This window comes from Aplosporella prunicola (genome assembly GCF_010093885.1).
Source record: "Aplosporella prunicola CBS 121167 unplaced genomic scaffold K452scaffold_5, whole genome shotgun sequence".
Classification (NCBI taxonomy): Eukaryota; Fungi; Ascomycota; class Dothideomycetes; order Botryosphaeriales; family Aplosporellaceae; genus Aplosporella; species Aplosporella prunicola.
In genome coordinates this window covers 981,930-998,166 of record NW_022983533.1, presented here as the reverse complement: position 1 = coordinate 998,166, position 16,237 = coordinate 981,930, and the positions used below count along the sequence as shown (strand labels likewise).

The window sequence follows — 16,237 nt, the reverse complement described above, 5'->3', positions numbered from 1 at the left end:
GTGGCGGCGAGAGAAGGGACGCGGCGAGGGCGAGGAGCGCGGCTCAGAGGCCGGAACGCCTCTGGAGCTGCTCTGGCCCATGGCGGCAAAGTGTTAGGGGGCCAGTGCCGGAAGAATAGTCGAGGGGCGAATCGAGAGAACAGGTCGGAGGAAGGAGGCCTGGGGGAAAGCGGGAGCAATGTGGGCGGGGCGAGTGTTGTAGCGAGTGTTGAAGTGTGAGCTGAGTGGGTGAGGGCGTGTGAGCGACAGCGGATACCAAGCTGGCTTACCAGCGTGTGAGGCGGCGAATCTCCGGTACGTTTCGGCACGTCATTGGGTCGAGACTTTTGTCTCGAATCTCGAACCTGCACCCAGACCCAGACTCCTCCCTTCCCCGTGGCCATGGCCCACTACTATCTACCCCCGCTTCGCTCCGCCCATCAGAGCCTGCGAGCCACTCAACTCCGCCCCTCCGCCAAGCGGAAGCGTCATGACTCCGACCCTGACGACGACGACGACGACGGCGACGACGGCGACGACGTTGCCTTGACGCCTGCCGATGCGCTTCAGTACCGCGTCGCCGGCCTTGATCCCCAGACCGCCCGACCTCCACCCCCCTTCCCCCACGCCGCAGCCACCCGCACCGAGCCAAAGCTCTCGCCAGCCGCCATCCAGAAGGAGCTGGCAAGCCTTGACCCTCCCGTCTACGCATCCGGCCTATCGTCAACCGCTCGTGTAACATCTGCTTCATCCCAACCGCCGACGAACTTGCGCCAGCACCATCTCGGCGTGATGACCGCGGTGATGCATAGCTGCTTACTCAAAGGTGACTATCAACGGGCAGGCCGTGCCTGGGGAATGATCTTGAGAGGCAATTACCATGGAAAGAGCATGGATGTGCGAACCAGCGGAAGATGGGGCGTTGGTGCTGAAATTCTCTTGCATCGATACTCCCAAAAGGAAAACAACGCCGTCGATTTGCTCTTCACCGAGGAAGGCTTCAAGGCTGCCCGAGACTACTACGAGCGGCTGATTTTGGAATACCCTTACCGCCAGACTCATCAGCGCTTCACAAACTCGCTTACCTTTTATCCAGCTATGTTTGGTTTATGGATACATGAGATTTGCGAGACAAAAAACGCTAGCATTGCGATGATCGAAAAGTCCTCCAACAACACCTCAGACCTAGATGATGACACTGCCGAGTCCATGTCAGATATTGAGGACCGTGAGGCCCAAATCATTGCAGTTAAAGCAAAAGAGTTGAAGCAGGCCAAAGAACTAGCGCAGCGACTCGACGAACTGTTCCTTTCTCCGCCTTTTGATAAGCACGCGGATCTGCTGAGACTACGAGGCATGGTTTCCTTATGGATTGGCGATCTTCAATCCCAGGACGGTGATTCAGACCGAGCGCGCAAGGCTTCAGATTTGGAAATATCTGCCGAGGACGATGCCGTGGAAGAAATCGATCAAGAAAGGCAAGTACAACTGGACGAAGCCAAAAGATTTTTTCAGCGTTCCCAAGAAAATGGAGGACGTCTATGGGAAGGAATTGCCCATGTGCTTGGTGATGCTGAAGGCTGAACTTAGAAGCATGCTCCACAGATTCGTAAGTTGATGTACACATTCAAGCGCGGATTTCAGTTCAGAAGTCGTAGCACCCAGGAGGTGCATAGACAAGCCTATTTAACACGCTTGTTCGGCCGAACTCTTTGATGAATGAGTAACGAGATCACCAGGAAGCTCTGATTGTTCGGCAAATACTCTATCTTGTTTGGCTAATGTACGCTTGTCAGGCCGTAGTGGCTGGAGTTGCACACTGGAACACTGGATCCATCAGGGCAAAGGTGAATCGTTCCAGTTCCGAGGTCAAGTCAGAATCATGTTCACTTTCCATGTGCAGTCATGGACATGTTCAACCCCACAGTATATGCCAGACATAGGCCGGGCAGAGATCAGATCCCAGTAGCGATAAAATACAACCGACGAGCATGTATAACTTACTTTTCCACCCTTTCACCTCGGCACCCTCGTGCCGTCGTGGGCTACCCTCGTACTCTTGTATATCTATATGCCCTTGTATTTTCGAATCCTCTCGTACTTTTCCAATATTCTACTTTCATGAATACTTAGCGACTACCTGTTGTAGCGTTTTTGCTTATCGTGTTCATCGAAAAAATAATTCATATGCATACCGATTTACACTTAAGATAAAGTTAAGGGGTGCACAAATCATTAAAGTCTCTAATACTGTCTATCATATGCTGTCAAGTTAAATGCTACTGTAGTAAATTCGCACATTAACTTGTACAATACATTTTCGGATAGAGGATGAAGCATTTATTAAATACATTACCACGGTCTAAGGGGTACGACTTTTCATAGTTTAATATACCCTTATAATCTACATATCTAATCACGAGTGAAGCCTCTAGACCTATCTTATAAGAAACCTATATAGATTATCTAAATGTACTATTATATATACCTTCGATTTTCTCTAAGTCTATTGATATTTAAATTTAAGCCGATCTTATATGCTTTTATTACTACGGAATATCTTCTTATATAACTATAGTAGTTACTGTGTAGGAAATTAATTTATAATAGATAGGCTTATAATACTATATACTTTTGTTTGTATTTATAATAAACTAGGTTTCCTTTATAATTAATATAACTCTTATATTTATTCGGTAATTAACAAGTATCTATATCGAATTCAAAATGTAGTAGATACTATAAAAGATAATATATCAACTAAAAGAAAAGTAATTTACTCTACTCTTTATCGAAAAAAATACTTAGAATATCATTAAGGTCTCTTTTACCTTTCTATGTTTATTCTTATTTATTCCTAAATCTCGTCTTCCTTGCGCCTATCTAAAACAGAAAAGGAAATAGGATAGACACAGCACGATATTAGTATGCATAGAAAGTTGTGCTAGAGAAGCTCTTTCTCCTCCATACACTCGTACTATATAAGCTGCTATTAAGAAGTAGGTATGTGTTTAGACCGTGGAAGCCCTAAAGGTCGAAAAGCGCTGCTACGGAACTTAGCAACTCTAATATCACTTAAAAAATCCTATCTACCCAAGCCCTTGACTCGCTTTCTGACATTCGGTAATTCTGCGAGCCCAAGAAACAACATTACTACCATAGGAATTGCAGTGCGTTTTGAAATGTTCACTGTACCAAGCTACGCGCGAACTTCTTTAATCAGACAGTGTTTTCATAACGACGCGATATAAACTTAGATTTTCAGATGTTCCCATGGCCGTCTTGGCTCGATAGTAAAAGACGATAGAGTTGGCAACTGGCATCCTTGTGTGGTGCATATGTTAATGCGAAGCGTAAACTACACATAGCAAGACGATGGACTCTCAGCAAAACACTGGGTAAGGAGAGGGGATATATTTTTATTATTGGTGATGAGAAGGTAGTGTTAGAGACGGAGGCGTTCGCTGTGTCCCGATATTGCGCGTTTGAAACCGTTGTTCGAAAGAAGTAGAACCAGCTTTAAGCAAAGTTTAGTGATGCCACGCCTCTACTGCGTTAGACAATCATGGAAACCTAATTTTTCAACCCTGATATCGGGCGGTATGAACAGCAAAACTATCTAACGAGTCACAGATATGTACTTTTTATTTTCTTATGGGGAGCTAAGAGGGACGGTCAGAAGTAATCCTTATGTTTTGACAACTAGCATACAGCATCGACTTTGGGTTGGTGACCTATGGATAAGTCACAGGTCGAGGACTACTGTCACATAGGCTCATTCATAATATTTGAAAGCCTTACCAATCAAGCCGTTTACTGGACGTACCTGCCTGCCTAGAAGGCAGGGAATAGGCTCCATCGTGTTTTGATCAACGTAAAATACCCTTGGATGAACTTCTAAGATTTGGGAGCTTTCGTGGGATAGCCACGCCAGGAGGTAGCAAGTGCACCAGTGAAGAATATCGAATACAATCACTGGAACTTGCACGTTCATAGTTTCACTGGACGATGGGCGACAAGTCGGCAGGCGAGTGATTCGTGTGAAAGACCCAAAGCCCGATTTTAGAAAGCCCCAAACGAACAAGAAAAGAGGATATGCAAAACACTTGCGACCAGCCGTGAGCGCTGCTGGCGACCGCATAGCGGAAGACATAGATGCCTGATCAATATCCTTCAACAAAACCAGAACTCAGCCGCGAAACAAGGCATATTTGGGTAGCCCGAGTACACCACGACGACCTTCGTCAACAACCAGGGTATTTTGAGAGAGCCGGAGAATGATGGACTTCTGTTCAGGCGCCCTCGCGGCTCTTGCGGTAGCTCGCCTAGTAAAAGTTAGAATATTAAATTACTGTCGAGGTGTCGGCCAACGATGCATGTGCATCCATCAAAATCCAATCGACTCGTAAGTACGCACCTCCTGCTCCACTTGTAACTGGTCAACGACAGGCGCCAGTTCACTCAGAATCTCGTAAGCCTTCTTGTGGTACTCAAGTTGAGCAGCAATTAGGTCTGCAAGGTTACGCAATGGCTCTGGGGTGTCGAGAACCTAAAAAATTAGACACGTTAACAACCTGTTTGTGGACCATATGTAAGCTTCGCAGGAGAAAGTCCATACATTTTTCATCACCCCAACGGCTTCCTCGGTCTGGCCGACAAATTCGTCCTCGGCCTGCTCAATCTCCGCCCTGGCTTCCTCGCTGATGTGCTCATCGTCGTGCTCCCTACGGCCAGGTGCACCAGGAAGGCTGAAGGCACCGCCACTTCTAGCCTTGGCTTTGGTGGCATCTAGGCTCAGGCGGGAGTTCTCAACAGCCTTGCGAGCACGGCTCGCAAACATGAGATTGGTGTTCAATGTTGTGCTCCAGCCCGCAAGGAAACGGCTCTGGATCTGCGCATCCTGCGACAGGCGAGCCTCGCCAATCTTTTCTTGCGAAAGGGCATACTTTTCAAGGGCCGTGGCCAGAGGATCCTCGCCAGCGCTACCAAGGTCCTGCGTCAGGATTGTGGAGCTGTTGAGCGCAGAACGGGCAATAGCATGGCTGAAGGTCTTGGGCTGGGGCTTCGCGGAGGGAGGAGCAGTCAGGGCGGCCTGGGCCTCAGCGGGAGAGGTCGCAGAGGAAAGAAGCTGGACCTTCTCGGAAACAGTGCGGCCAAGGTCGTTGAAGGACTCGCGCAGGTTGCTGGGGTAGTCGTAGGCTTCGTTGGTGTATTGCGAGCTGCAACCCGTTAGCGGAGAAGAATGAAGCAGCGTACAAGGTGGCTCGGACTTACGTGACTTGGAGCATCTTCTGGTGAACCTGCTTCAAGGCATCGACGCGCTTCTCAAGCTCGATATAGTCTGGAGGAAGCTGGGTCTAAGCGGTCCAAGGTAAGCGACTGTGGCAAACCATGAGCGGGTGCAGTGGACAGCATACCTTGTCGTCGGCCTGGCCCAGCTGTTCCTTGACATATTGCTGGGTGCGCGCGGCGAAGGGCGTGAACGAGGCGCTGGGCGGCCAAAAGACAAGTTGTCAGTAGAGAGCACGGGGGCGGGGGCGGAACGACTTACGAGAAGTTCTTTCCGAAAGCTGAGAATTTGTCCATGGCTGCAACTTGGTGTAGCTCGTTGGTTTGGCGAGGGCGGAGGCGGCGCTGGCGGAGCTGGTGGGTTTGGGGGACGTCGCAGGGTTCTGGCCTTATCGGGTATAGTGAGAACTCGACACGGTGTTGCTTATCTACCTACTACACCTCCACAATAAACCTCCGACACCAAGTAAAACATCTCCCTATGAACACTCCTTTGGCAGTTGATTTAAGTACGCCCATACTCACAGCTCACATCACTCCTACAGTCACTTCTCTTTTTCGGGAGGCACGATGGCTTGACGGACAAGCCTCCACATTATGGCCTGCATCAACACGCACCAAACATCGAGTCAAGCCTGACTGAAAGCTCCCACGCCTCCCTCCCACACCCCTCGGGAGTGCTTGTCGAGCAGATACTGTACAGTTTAAAAGCCACCCAGTAGGTCTTCTCTCCCCCTAACGCATATAAATAACATCTACCCATGCTCAGGAGAGCAAGCGGTGACTTTTGGATAACGCGGAGATAGAGGCAACGTCATGCGTGCCGGGAGCCGGAGCGATTGGTGACCTCGCATGCGCAAGGGTCGTCGCAAAGTGCCGGTCGCCAAACTTACGCGCATTCATGCTCGTGGTTCGACCGACCTAGCACGAATACAAAGATAGAACCCCCTGAAGCGCGTTGTCTCCAGTTATGCCAGCCTTGGCTGCCGTGTGTCTAGGTGCAAACATCGCTCCGTGCTGCCAGTGGCACAGCCACAGCTCTTTCTTCCTTCTATCTTCCAAGCCGCGTGCCAGCGCCAGAGCCCACAGCCAAGCGCAGCGAGATTTGAAATGCCAAGTCGGCGGTCGATAGCGGGGAGTTGGTCTAGGTAGACCATGATCCTTAGCATGGCGGGCTATCGAGTCTGCAAGGGCGCAAACGAAGGCGCACGAGCTGCGGAGATGAGGGGTGGACCGGGCGACTATGTTTCTAGCAAAAGGAGAAAACGATCTCCTTTCAGAGCCCCGGCTCGACCCAGTCCGTCAGGATCGTCGCATGTGCATGGACGGCCCGCAACCTGGCATCATGCTACGCGGACCAAGTTCATCTCCTCGGCCGTCGCGACGATTTTGCAGTCGAGCAGCCGGGGTGGGAGTAGATCGCCTGGAGAAAGCATTCCCCGCCTGCATCCACGGCCGCGGCCGTGGCATCGGCCAGGTCGTACGAGATATATGCTTAATGCAAGCACCATACCCCGCGCAACGGGACACATGGCGATCAGGCCCGCATGCATTGCACGCGCGTTTTGCAAATTTAAATATATGTGCAGATGTGCAGACCTCGCATGGGCGGACAAAGCGTCGGGCACGCCGTCGATCATGTGTAGCGAAAGAAGTAGTATTGGTTGACTACGGAACAATGCTCCAAGCTCAGCGCATCATAAACGACCCCGGTGCGCTATATAAAAGGTATATGTTTCAGAGAAGCGAGAAAGAAAAAGAAAAAAGTCATGTCATCGTGAGTCGAAGATGGTAGTATTGGCGTCCCTTTGCTCCTCAAGCACTCTAACCAACAAAAGGCCTCTATTGACACAATATGAAGGGTCCGGCCAACCCGGCGATCCAAGGCGACGCCGAGCGTGAGGTCCGGGACAAGAAGTTGAAGTTGAAGCTGATAATTCCCATCGAACCCAAATATAACACGCGCGTGGTATCTTGCCGGGCGTGCGCCGAAACACCTGGCGTCGCTAAGACATGCCACTGTTTGCAGTTCTGGCAAATGCAAGGGAATAGAAATGGACGCTGTCGATTGAAAATAAAACAAAGCAGGCGAGTGTCGCACTCTACTTGCGCCAGTGCGGGTGGTTGTGCTGGTGGGCACGCCTGTGGACGTGGGGCTCGGGAGAGCGCTTGGCCCACTGGGTGACGACGGCGGTGGCATACTCGGTGGCGTACTCGGTAACGACCTCAGTGACAACCTCGCCGTCCTCCTCGGTGCTCACCACGTTGGCCACGGCGACGTCGGCCGCGGGGGAAGAGGGAGTCGCGGTGATCATTGTGGAGGGCGAGACGTAAGTCGAGGTAGCGGGAGTCGTGGCGGCGGCCGAGGTAGGGGTGGAGACGGCGACGGACGAGGAAGCCACAGACTGGGAAGCGGAGGATCCAGCGGAGCCGCCGTCCTTGCCGCACAGGTAGAGGACCAGATCCTCATCGGAAGTCATACCGTGAGTGGCCAGGTCGTCGTTCCAGAGGTTGTAGACCTTGTCGCAGACAAGGGTCAGAGGGCCACAATCGACAGGCGTGGGGCCATCGAGCAGGAAGCCGCCCGAGTAGAAAGGGCAGGCATCGCCCTTGCAGTTGACATTGGAGATGTCGTACCAGAGGTTGGGGCTGCCAGAGGCGCTGTAAGTGTACTCGAACTGGGTGATGGAGCCCTCGCAGTCGTTGCCGGTGGTCAACTTGATGGAGACGCCGCCGTTGGAGGCATCGCCGTCACCGACCATGTAGTACTCCTCGGACCACTTGCCACCCGCGCTCACGGAGTGGGGGCCCTTCTGGCCACGCGAGGTATCGGCAGTCCAAAGGTTGACGCCGCTGTCACAGTTGTTGATGACAGTGGCCTTACCGGCCGAGGCTAGGGGAAGAGCAGCCAGAATGGCGGCGGCAAAGGTGATGGACTGCATATTGGAAGGAGAAGATGGGATCCTTGAGAGTAGAGAGAAAGTCAGGTGGGTCCAGTGGGATCGGGATCGGATCGAAGTTCGAAGGAACGTGAGCTTGGGGTAGCCAAAAAGAGTGTGGACAAGACCCAGCTTGGAAGCAAACGACGACGGTGATGTAGAGACGGTAAGGTGCAGAGGGAGCAGGGGAGGCAGCGGGCGAGCGGTTTATAAGAAAGCGTAAGGAAAAAAGCGCTACCTAGGTTAGGGGTACCAAGAACGACGGCGACGACTAGCGGGTGCACGCAAATTGCTGCCCGCGAGCATCGTGGCCGGCAGGGGTGGACGGCCAATGGGTGGCTAAGCGTACCTGTGGGATCGGGGGGGGCCTGGCAAGAGTGGTCGGAGCCATGGCGGGCCAATTTCGTGTCGGGCGGCGCTTTGGGAAGTGGCTGCGCGGCCTCGGTCCTGCTCTGGAAGACTGGGCCAACGGCTCTCCGCCGTCGCGCGCGCGCGATCGACAGGCACCGCACGTGATGCCCCCAAGCAAATCCGGAGTTCTCGTTCTGCCCTGTTACCCTGTGGCTGCATCCCGCCTCCCGCGACGGCGCCCACGCTGCATGGCAGAGTTTTCCGTCACCTCGCAGACCCTTTGCGCGGTTGGCCGCCTGCGTCGCCGTGATGGCGTGGCCGCCGCCCACACGTGAATCGGTGTGGTGCTCTGGACTGATGTCACCGCAGTCTAGACACTTTACCCACACCAAACAATGTCTGCCCGCCACTTTTCCCTCGCCCACCTGCCCGACCTGTCCGGCAAGACCGCCGTCGTCACCGGCGCCTCGGCCGGCCTGGGGCGTGCGTGTGCTGCCCAGCTGCTCCGCTGCAAAATCGACTGCCTCTACGTCGTCGCCAGATCCGAGGACAAGTTCACTGACGCCAAGCTCGAGTGGACGCGCGCACTCGGCCTGCCAGACGATGCCCTGAAACAGCGCACGCGCTTCCTCCGCTGCGATCTGAGCGACCTGGACAGCGTCAAGCAAGCCGCCCAATCCTTGCTGGACCACCTCTCCCGACTGGACATTCTCATGCTCAACGGTACGCCATCTGACCTTTGCGCTGCGCCTGCGCTAACAATACCCAGCCGCCCAGCCCGCCGTGCCGGACTGCACCTTATCCCCTCAAGGCGTCGAGACCCTCTTTGCCGTGAATCATCTGGGCCACTTTGTCCTCACCAACCTCCTTCTGCCCATTGTGGAGCAGACCGCCTCTGAACATGGAGACGCTCGTATTGTGACAACGTCATCATCCTTGCATTTGGTTTGTCAGGAACTGAATTTTTCGCACGTCACCTCTCCCGATCCCATCAAGTCGCCCGCTGCTTATGACGGTTGCTGGAGGTATGGCCGCAGCAAACTGGCCAGCCTCCTCTTCACTAAGCAGCTAGCGCGACTGATGCAAAATAAAGGCGTGGCAAATGTTCACGTGAATTGCTTTTTCCCCGGCAACTTCCCCACGGACGCCGTAGATGCCTGCAAAGACTTGCCCGGCGACCTGGCCGATGCGGTTTTCAAGGGAACGTCCCGTCTCACCGTACAGACTCCCGAAGATGCTGTTGCGACCGCCATGTTTCTGGCCACCAACGCCGAAGTGGCGTCCGACGATATTCAAGGCGAATATTTTGTTCCCATTGGAGCGGAAGAAAAGGTGAGCCCGCTAGCCAAAGACAAGGATTTGGCAAAAAATTTGTGGTACTGGAGTGACCACAAAGCCACCGAAGCCTTGGGGAAAGGTTGGCAAGAGATGTACGAGAGAAACGAATGAGACATGTTTTCTTTTAGCGTCAGCGTATGAGTCGGCCTGCACAGTGCGAGGGTGTTGGGGAATACAACTTCTATCGCAGCTTGCTATGGACAGCTCGATCACAGGTTGTATGCCGGGCTCATGCCAGACCTTTCAGGTGCAGTCGTTGCAATCCTTTTGCTCGAGCTTGACGGAGGCTTCTTTATTCGGTTGCCAAGCCTAGTTGAACCATCTGTAGTTATTTTTGTCGCAACCATGTGCTCGGTGGATGGCTTGGGTTTGCAACATGTTCTTTAACTGTATGGTTGCTGTCCTTCATGCCGTTTTGACCATCGCCTGTTGTGGTACAAGCTGTGCAACCGCGTATGTGGAGTATCGAACGATCTGCAGACTTACTGGCGAGATATGCTTCCTCGCTCAAGTCACCTACTGGTGCATGTGACCGCCTTGCAGGGCTGATAGGGCCTGAATGTGGCACATTAGCCTTTCAGTCTGGCAGAAGCTCTTTGCTTTTCGATCCATGGCTGACATGTGAGTTACTCTGTTATTTTAGATTCAAGCTTATGATTTGCTTTTCTTACGCTATGCTTGTGCAGCAAGCCTTCAGCAGTCCACGTCGGGGTTTCGGAAGACATAGCCCCCATTGATGACAGCTTACCAAACAGGAGGATAGCCATCCATGCGCAAGTAGTGTTTTCCGTAGCTGCAGCGTATTCGTCGTGCACAATGCGTCGCATAAGCCCCGAACGAGGTGCGATCCGATAGGGCGTTCGGGAGAATGACCAAGTCATTCCTGATCGGACGAACGTGCGGATGCTTCGCAATTACCCTGCTCTGCTCACTAATGACCAGACTAACAAAATAAGCTCTGTTCATGCCGGTCTACTGTCGTGCTCTGGCCCGTGGGTGAGACAGCTCGGTTCTGGGGCCTGATGATGGTAAGATGCTCCAAGTATCACTACTAAAAGGGATGAGAAGGCCACAGCCTTGTCACAAAAGTGTACCAGTTTGGACACCTATCTTGTTACTTGCGGCTCGCAGCTGCTCAGCTTTCGCGCTCTAGCTAGATCACAAGTGCATCAAGTGCAACGAGAGTCCTTGCCTTTGCTGATCACCATGACGTTCTCGGACTCGAAGCGCATGCCCATCGATGCAGTCCATTGTCGAAGGGGAAAGCACGGAACCTGGTGATACTGACAAGCTGATAAATGTCCGCATTTTGCAGACACCAAATGTGATTTCTAAGGGAGTGTAGCAAACGAGTTGACTTTTAATACAGACAGCCCCACAGTGGACAGGAATCTCCAGAGTTGGTGCCACGTAATTATCACACAATAACATGCCAGATTTTCCCCGGGTTTTAGGCTGTTTGATGGATTGCGAGTTGCTTAAGCGGTCTTTCCGTTGATGGCCTTAAGCTCGACGTCACTACCAACATATCAGTCGACCGGTACAGCGCAATTGTCATGAGTTGATGCAACTGAACAATAAAAAGAGAAGAGAATAGGTGACAACGGAAACGTGAAAGTAAGGGAACAGGATTCAGAGTAACGTTTGTAAGTGAACAGGGAGGAAGCACTTACAACACCAAGCTCGCGTTGGGAGGAATATGACCGGGAAAACCACTAGTTAGAATAGCCTGTCAGCGCTGTCCCGTGCGCCGCGGCGAACAAGAAAAAGTGCACGCGCAGGATGTGCTAAAAAGCCCGAGTCACTTACCGGCTACCGTATCCGAAGTCACTGCGTGCCTTTGTGTCAGCCAACCATAGCCGTAGTGGTTGGGATTGCTTGTGTAGAGTACGTACCTCGAGATGGTCAGAGTGGCCTTCTCGCCTAACGACATGCCCTCCTGGCTTGAGGTTCCCAGAATGCCCTCATCCCAGCCTGCAACACGGAGATTTTCATCAACACGGATAATTGGCGCTGTGCGTGTCCAACCAACCTTTGATGACGCGACCCTGGCCAATCTTGGTGACAAAGTCACCACGTCCGACGGAAGAGTCAAACCTGTAGCGACACGCAGATTAGCCGTGGGCGTTGTGCGCATGGCGTCTCCGGCTCGCACTCACTTCTTGCCCTTGAAGTCGTTGGCGGCCTGGGCACTGTCGTAGAGGTACCCCGTGTACTCCATGGTGACGTCGTCACCCTTCTGGGGCAAGTCGACGCCGTTGCCGGGGTTGATGACCTTCTTTTCGACACCCATTGCGGCAGCTGTGCACGATTCGGAGAGATGGTGGGGTTGCAGGAACGCGGTGGCGGCGGGATGCAGATGGCAGATGTGGTGGAGCAGGAGCAGGGCGGAGAGGGAGCTTTTTATGGGATGGGAGACGTCAGAAGGCCGTGGGCGGAGGAGCTCAAGCCCACGCGCGGGCATTCGTTGCATCCATCCCACAGCACGCCTTCCTTCGCATCTGCTTTTGCTGCGAAGCGCGATTGACGAAGATTAAACCCTTGGCACATGCGTACCGACGGCCATTCGAGACTCTATACAAAGATCGCGAGAGCGTCCCGGCTGCTCGGCGAATTGGATCTACAGAGCGATCGACCACCCGGCAAGACCCTGCCTGGCTGCATCATGTCACCGCCATTATAGACGCCTCCAACTATATCCCACGACAACTCACGCCCGTTATCTGTTGATCGAGGCTAACGCAAGCTCGCGGCACATGTCACACGTCGAGAGCTGACCAGCTAAGCACCCCGCTCTCGGGTGCCCAACACATCGGTACGGATCTCGCTATTGACGCCGGCCCCGTCCAATCGCCTGCGCAATTGTGCCGGCAACACTACCACTACCGTTCGCGTGGCTGCGCTGCGGGCCCTGCCGTGCATCGTTGCCACAAGCCGCACATTGTCACGCAGAGTCGTCTGGGGTTGGGCCCCAGTATAAACCATGAACCTGCAATCATTCGCTCCAGCGGGCAGCATGGACTTTTACCTGTTGCGCGGTTTCGGCCAGGCCCAATGGCCAGGACCTCCACCTGGCCACGTTGGGCTGTTCCCCGGGCCCCTACCGCGAGGCAGATGCGTGTGCGGAAAGCATGTCGTGGCTGATGCTTGAGACGTAGATGTCGGGGAAGCGAGGGTCTGGGCCTTCTCGACCCTGAGCAAGGTAGTGGATATCCCGGATGCCGACACGCGCCAAAAATTCTGGCAAACGATGGTAATTCGTTGCAACGTGCTCAACGGTATGGCTGTCGTCAGATAGAGTGAAGCGTCCGCCGAGTCGGAGGAAGGACTGAGTTGCATCAGACGAAGCTTCACCACAACAAAGTCGTCCTAACTTGCACCTACCTCGCATATCTCAGACGTTGGATATGGCTCCTTCATGCCCTTGCGGAATCCTGACGTGTTTAGCTCCAGAAGCCCGCCATAACCAGCGATGTACTCCAAGTTCCGTTGTACCTTGGGCCACACGGTTTCACAGTCTCTCAATGACCGGTCCGGCTCGTCGCTGAGCAAGCGTATGAGATCGAAGTGACCAACAATGGGTGGCCTCAGTGCCTGGAGCATGCGGTACTGCTCGTCAAAGTAGCTCTCAAAGAGTTGTACGTCTGTGCCTCCCGACCTCCTCCGTGCTTCTTCGTACATCGGCCTGTCAAAGTCGATCGGTACCGTGTGCATATGATGTACGGAGCCAATGAACGTGTCAAGCCGGTATTGCCGTTGCAAGCTCAGAACACGGTCCAAAGAGGAGGGGCGTATCCATTCAATTTCCATCCCAATCAAGATTTTGATTTGAGAGCCGTAGGTTTTTCGCAAGCGGAGCGCTTCGTGGTAATAATCATCGAATAACTTGCTAAGTCCATCCGCCGTCGTTGTCTACATATACGTTTAGCTGGGCGCATTTCCGTCAGTCACTATCAAGAGCTTACGCACTTCTTCGGGGTACAAATCCTCTCCATCGCGCGGCATATGTTCCGTCAAAGCGAACGTCTCGAAGTTTTTGGCTATTGCTGTCTTGATCATGTCCTCTAACGAACCTTTGGCATGAGCACAAAATTGCCCAGAATGGCTGTGGTGAGAAAAGGGCATGGCGACTAGATTGGGATGCGATCCGACATGCGTGAGGTGGCGGCCTGGAGTCTTGGGAGGAACACAGTAGGAGTACGACAAGATCGCAACGCCATGGTATCTTATCTTGCTAGGCTTCAGTAACATTTGTAAATATTTATTGCAGTCTCAAAAATTCCTTTATCAAATGGCTGGTTGGCGCAATGGTAGCGCGTGCCCCTCCTAGTACCTAAAAAGTCTTTAAGGGCAAGGTTGCGGGTTCGAGTCCCGTGCTGGTCGTTTCTTTTGCTTTTTAATTTTCTTCTTTTTTTTTTTAAAAAAAAAAGAAAAGAAAAAAAAAGAAATCAGCTCGTCTATGGTGGATGACCAACAGCGGCAATATATTAAGATTTCCCGTACGTATATACTTACTCTATGGTACGCTGTAAAGACGCTGCTCTTAAAGACTTGTTTATATTTTATGAGTATATAATGTCAACTGTTTATCTACCTTCCAAACAAATACCAAGTAGATTATATAAGGATGCGCTACGCTTACGCGGTAGGCGGTAGAATTGTTAATGTTCATTCGCCTACCTAACAAATACTATTCTGTACATCTGCGGCTCTCTTCGACCTTGCGGTAATTGTCTGCTCCGGAACAACCCCAATCTCTTCATCTGGTATTATGGCATCTGCCTTGATCAAGGAGCCCAAAGTGGGAGTGGGCGTCTTTGTTTTTAATGATCGTGGTCAATTCGTAATTGGTCAGCGTAAAGGCGCTCATGGAGCAGGTATGTTAACAACATCAAAGCCAGCATATTGCACTGCGTGTTTAGTCTTACTCCCGTACAGGTACATGGGCATTACCAGGTGGTCATCTTGAATATGGTGAAACCTTCGAAACCTGTGCAGCCCGGGAAACGCTCGAAGAGGTATGTCACCTATAGCTATGTATATGATAACACAAAGCTAACCTTCCATACGTACCTTGTAGACGGGACTGTCAACCACGGTTGTAAAGTTCCTGACAGCCACCAACAACATCATGCGGGGCGACGACGCACACTACGTGACGATTTTCATGACCGCAAAAATTCATGGAGACAAGACGGAACCTGAGGTATGTTTTCCCTGCTTTTGAACAGTTGGGTTTACCAAGTCTTTTATGATTCACGTTCGACTAGCTCCTAGAACCAGAGAAATGTGAGTCTTGGCAATGGATCACATGGGAGGAATTAAGCTCTTGGGCAGAGACTCATAAGAACGCTTTGAAAGAAGGCCGCAGTAGCACACGAAAGTTGTTTTTGCCACTGTTGGATTTATTCGAGCACCGGGTTGGTATAAATCCGACTCACAGCATCTGAAAGAGCAAACGGATGCCGTCTTCGGTTTACGTTGGATATAACGGCTATAGAACAGACAACAATGTCCACAGAGAACACTAGGCAATTGGTTCGGCGAGCTTGTCGTGCATTTGTACAGCTGTTCGTGTTCCTGTATTCAGAAGAAACTGCAGATCTATGACGTCGATGCTGCTTTCGCTTTGTCTTTCTCTTCCATTTTCCTCCTCGCCGCCAGAATCATTTCCTCGCGACGACGCTGCAGTATTTGTTGCCGCTCATTCTTGTTCTGTGACCAGGTCGTTTTCTGTGTAGCATCTCCGCCGGTTTGCGGGGTTTCAGTGCTTGAAGAATTGATTTTGGAGGAGAGGTTGTATCTTGTGATCAAATCTGGATGCGTGGGTTTCGCGGGTGTTGAGTTTGTAGTGGTTGGTCGTGGGGAGATCTGCGGCAGCTGGGGTTGGAATGACGGAGGGGGCTGAGGATGTAAGTTAGCCAGAGTACACATTCCACAGTGGTGGGCAGACAAGTCGAGGATTCAAACTCACCACTTCCAAACCCCTCCCACTCAAGATCCTTTCTGTAGTGCCAGCCACGTTCGAGCCGTTCCTCTGTAGATCCCAGGCGATATGCCTCCGGTCCAACTGTGGAAACATCTGCACTATCTGCTCCACGGCAGCTGGATTCACACGGGGGCCTGCATTGCGGCTGGCGGAGGCCCTAGCGGGGCTTGAAGAGCTGGAGTTATACCAGCGAAAGACCAGGAAGCTGACGACTGCGAGGACGAGTAGCTGCGGGATGTTGAGCGTGCTCGAACCGTCAGACATGGGCGGCGGATGTGGGCTGCGAGGTGGGACTGCGGCGGGAATGTTCCTGTCTGCTTTGTGCGACGGAGAAGAGAGGGGCCCGCCGTGT

The 16,237-nt window shown here is 52.4% G+C and overlaps 9 protein-coding genes and 1 non-coding gene across 10 annotated transcripts; 4 read left to right on the top strand and 6 right to left on the bottom strand.

Annotated features, from left to right (window-relative positions):
• Positions 1-468: 468 nt before the first annotated feature.
• On the top strand, positions 469-1,362 carry K452DRAFT_196338 (uncharacterized protein; the record flags this gene model as incomplete). The annotated part of the gene is made up of 1 exon (XM_033535955.1): positions 469-1,362. A coding segment is annotated over one exon (894 nt), but the record flags the coding sequence as incomplete, so codon positions are not given.
• A 2,316-nt stretch (positions 1,363-3,678) lies between these two features.
• On the bottom strand, positions 3,679-4,284 carry K452DRAFT_136311 (uncharacterized protein). Its single transcript, XM_033535335.1, has one exon. It carries the CDS (start codon positions 4,130-4,132, stop codon positions 3,755-3,757), a length of 378 nt encoding a protein of 125 aa, XP_033400917.1. The 5' UTR covers positions 4,133-4,284; the 3' UTR covers positions 3,679-3,754.
• Positions 3,891-5,567, bottom strand: K452DRAFT_284602 (uncharacterized protein; the record flags this gene model as incomplete). The annotated part of the gene is made up of 6 exons (XM_033539969.1): positions 3,891-4,304; positions 4,397-4,528; positions 4,598-5,198; positions 5,254-5,336; positions 5,397-5,469; positions 5,531-5,567. Coding segments are annotated over 6 exons (959 nt in total), but the record flags the coding sequence as incomplete, so codon positions are not given.
• A 1,355-nt stretch (positions 5,568-6,922) lies between these two features.
• K452DRAFT_284598 (uncharacterized protein) lies at positions 6,923-8,318 on the bottom strand. The gene has a single exon (XM_033539968.1). It carries the CDS (start codon positions 8,208-8,210, stop codon positions 7,371-7,373), a length of 840 nt encoding a protein of 279 aa, XP_033400915.1. The 5' UTR covers positions 8,211-8,318; the 3' UTR covers positions 6,923-7,370.
• Positions 8,319-8,948: 630 nt separating this feature from the next.
• Positions 8,949-10,389, top strand: K452DRAFT_244951 (uncharacterized protein). The gene is made up of 2 exons (XM_033537964.1): positions 8,949-9,281; positions 9,328-10,389. The coding sequence occupies exons 1-2, from the start codon at positions 8,954-8,956 to the stop codon at positions 10,005-10,007; spliced, it is 1,008 nt and encodes a 335-aa protein (XP_033400914.1). The 5' UTR covers positions 8,949-8,953; the 3' UTR covers positions 10,008-10,389.
• A 795-nt stretch (positions 10,390-11,184) lies between these two features.
• On the bottom strand, positions 11,185-12,428 carry K452DRAFT_284596 (uncharacterized protein). Its single transcript, XM_033539967.1, has 6 exons — positions 12,056-12,428; positions 11,929-11,993; positions 11,792-11,870; positions 11,706-11,726; positions 11,570-11,611; positions 11,185-11,414 (listed from the first exon to the last, which is right to left on the bottom strand). The coding sequence occupies exons 1-6, from the start codon at positions 12,358-12,360 to the stop codon at positions 11,375-11,377; spliced, it is 552 nt and encodes a 183-aa protein (XP_033400913.1). The 5' UTR covers positions 12,361-12,428; the 3' UTR covers positions 11,185-11,374.
• A 568-nt stretch (positions 12,429-12,996) lies between these two features.
• On the bottom strand, positions 12,997-14,021 carry K452DRAFT_324926 (uncharacterized protein; the record flags this gene model as incomplete). Its single annotated transcript, XM_033544736.1, has 3 exons — positions 12,997-13,224; positions 13,281-13,808; positions 13,866-14,021. 3 exons carry the CDS (start codon positions 14,019-14,021, stop codon positions 12,997-12,999), a joined length of 912 nt encoding a protein of 303 aa, XP_033400912.1.
• Positions 14,022-14,189: 168 nt separating this feature from the next.
• Positions 14,190-14,279, top strand: K452DRAFT_t39. The gene has a single exon. It is a non-coding gene; the product is annotated as a tRNA-Arg (tRNA).
• A 388-nt stretch (positions 14,280-14,667) lies between these two features.
• K452DRAFT_222291 (uncharacterized protein) lies at positions 14,668-15,346 on the top strand (the record flags this gene model as incomplete). The annotated part of the gene is made up of 4 exons (XM_033536552.1): positions 14,668-14,773; positions 14,835-14,914; positions 14,977-15,102; positions 15,167-15,346. The coding sequence occupies 4 exons, from the start codon at positions 14,668-14,670 to the stop codon at positions 15,344-15,346; spliced, it is 492 nt and encodes a 163-aa protein (XP_033400911.1).
• Positions 15,347-15,500: 154 nt separating this feature from the next.
• On the bottom strand, positions 15,501-16,149 carry K452DRAFT_324924 (uncharacterized protein; the record flags this gene model as incomplete). The annotated part of the gene is made up of 2 exons (XM_033544735.1): positions 15,501-15,800; positions 15,871-16,149. The coding sequence occupies 2 exons, from the start codon at positions 16,147-16,149 to the stop codon at positions 15,501-15,503; spliced, it is 579 nt and encodes a 192-aa protein (XP_033400910.1).
• Positions 16,150-16,237: the final 88 nt, after the last annotated feature.

Bases quoted from the DNA above. Each gene is read 5' to 3' on its own strand.
- K452DRAFT_136311 (XM_033535335.1), bottom strand. From the start codon at position 4,132: ATGTCTTCCGCTATGCGGTCGCCAGCAGCGCTCACGGCTGGTCGCAAG.
- K452DRAFT_284598 (XM_033539968.1), bottom strand. From the start codon at position 8,210: ATGCAGTCCATCACCTTTGCCGCCGCCATTCTGGCTGCTCTTCCCCTA.
- K452DRAFT_244951 (XM_033537964.1), top strand. From the start codon at position 8,954: ATGTCTGCCCGCCACTTTTCCCTCGCCCACCTGCCCGACCTGTCCGGC. The intron at 9,282-9,327 runs GTACGCCATCTG...AACAATACCCAG, and splicing joins GGACATTCTCATGCTCAACG to CCGCCCAGCCCGCCGTGCCG.
- K452DRAFT_284596 (XM_033539967.1), bottom strand. From the start codon at position 12,360: ATGCCCGCGCGTGGGCTTGAGCTCCTCCGCCCACGGCCTTCTGACGTC. The intron at 11,871-11,928 runs GTTGGTTGGACA...TCCGTGTTGCAG, and splicing joins CCAGGGTCGCGTCATCAAAG to GCTGGGATGAGGGCATTCTG. The intron at 11,415-11,569 runs GTAAGTGCTTCC...ATATGTTGGTAG, and splicing joins CCCAACGCGAGCTTGGTGTT to TGACGTCGAGCTTAAGGCCA.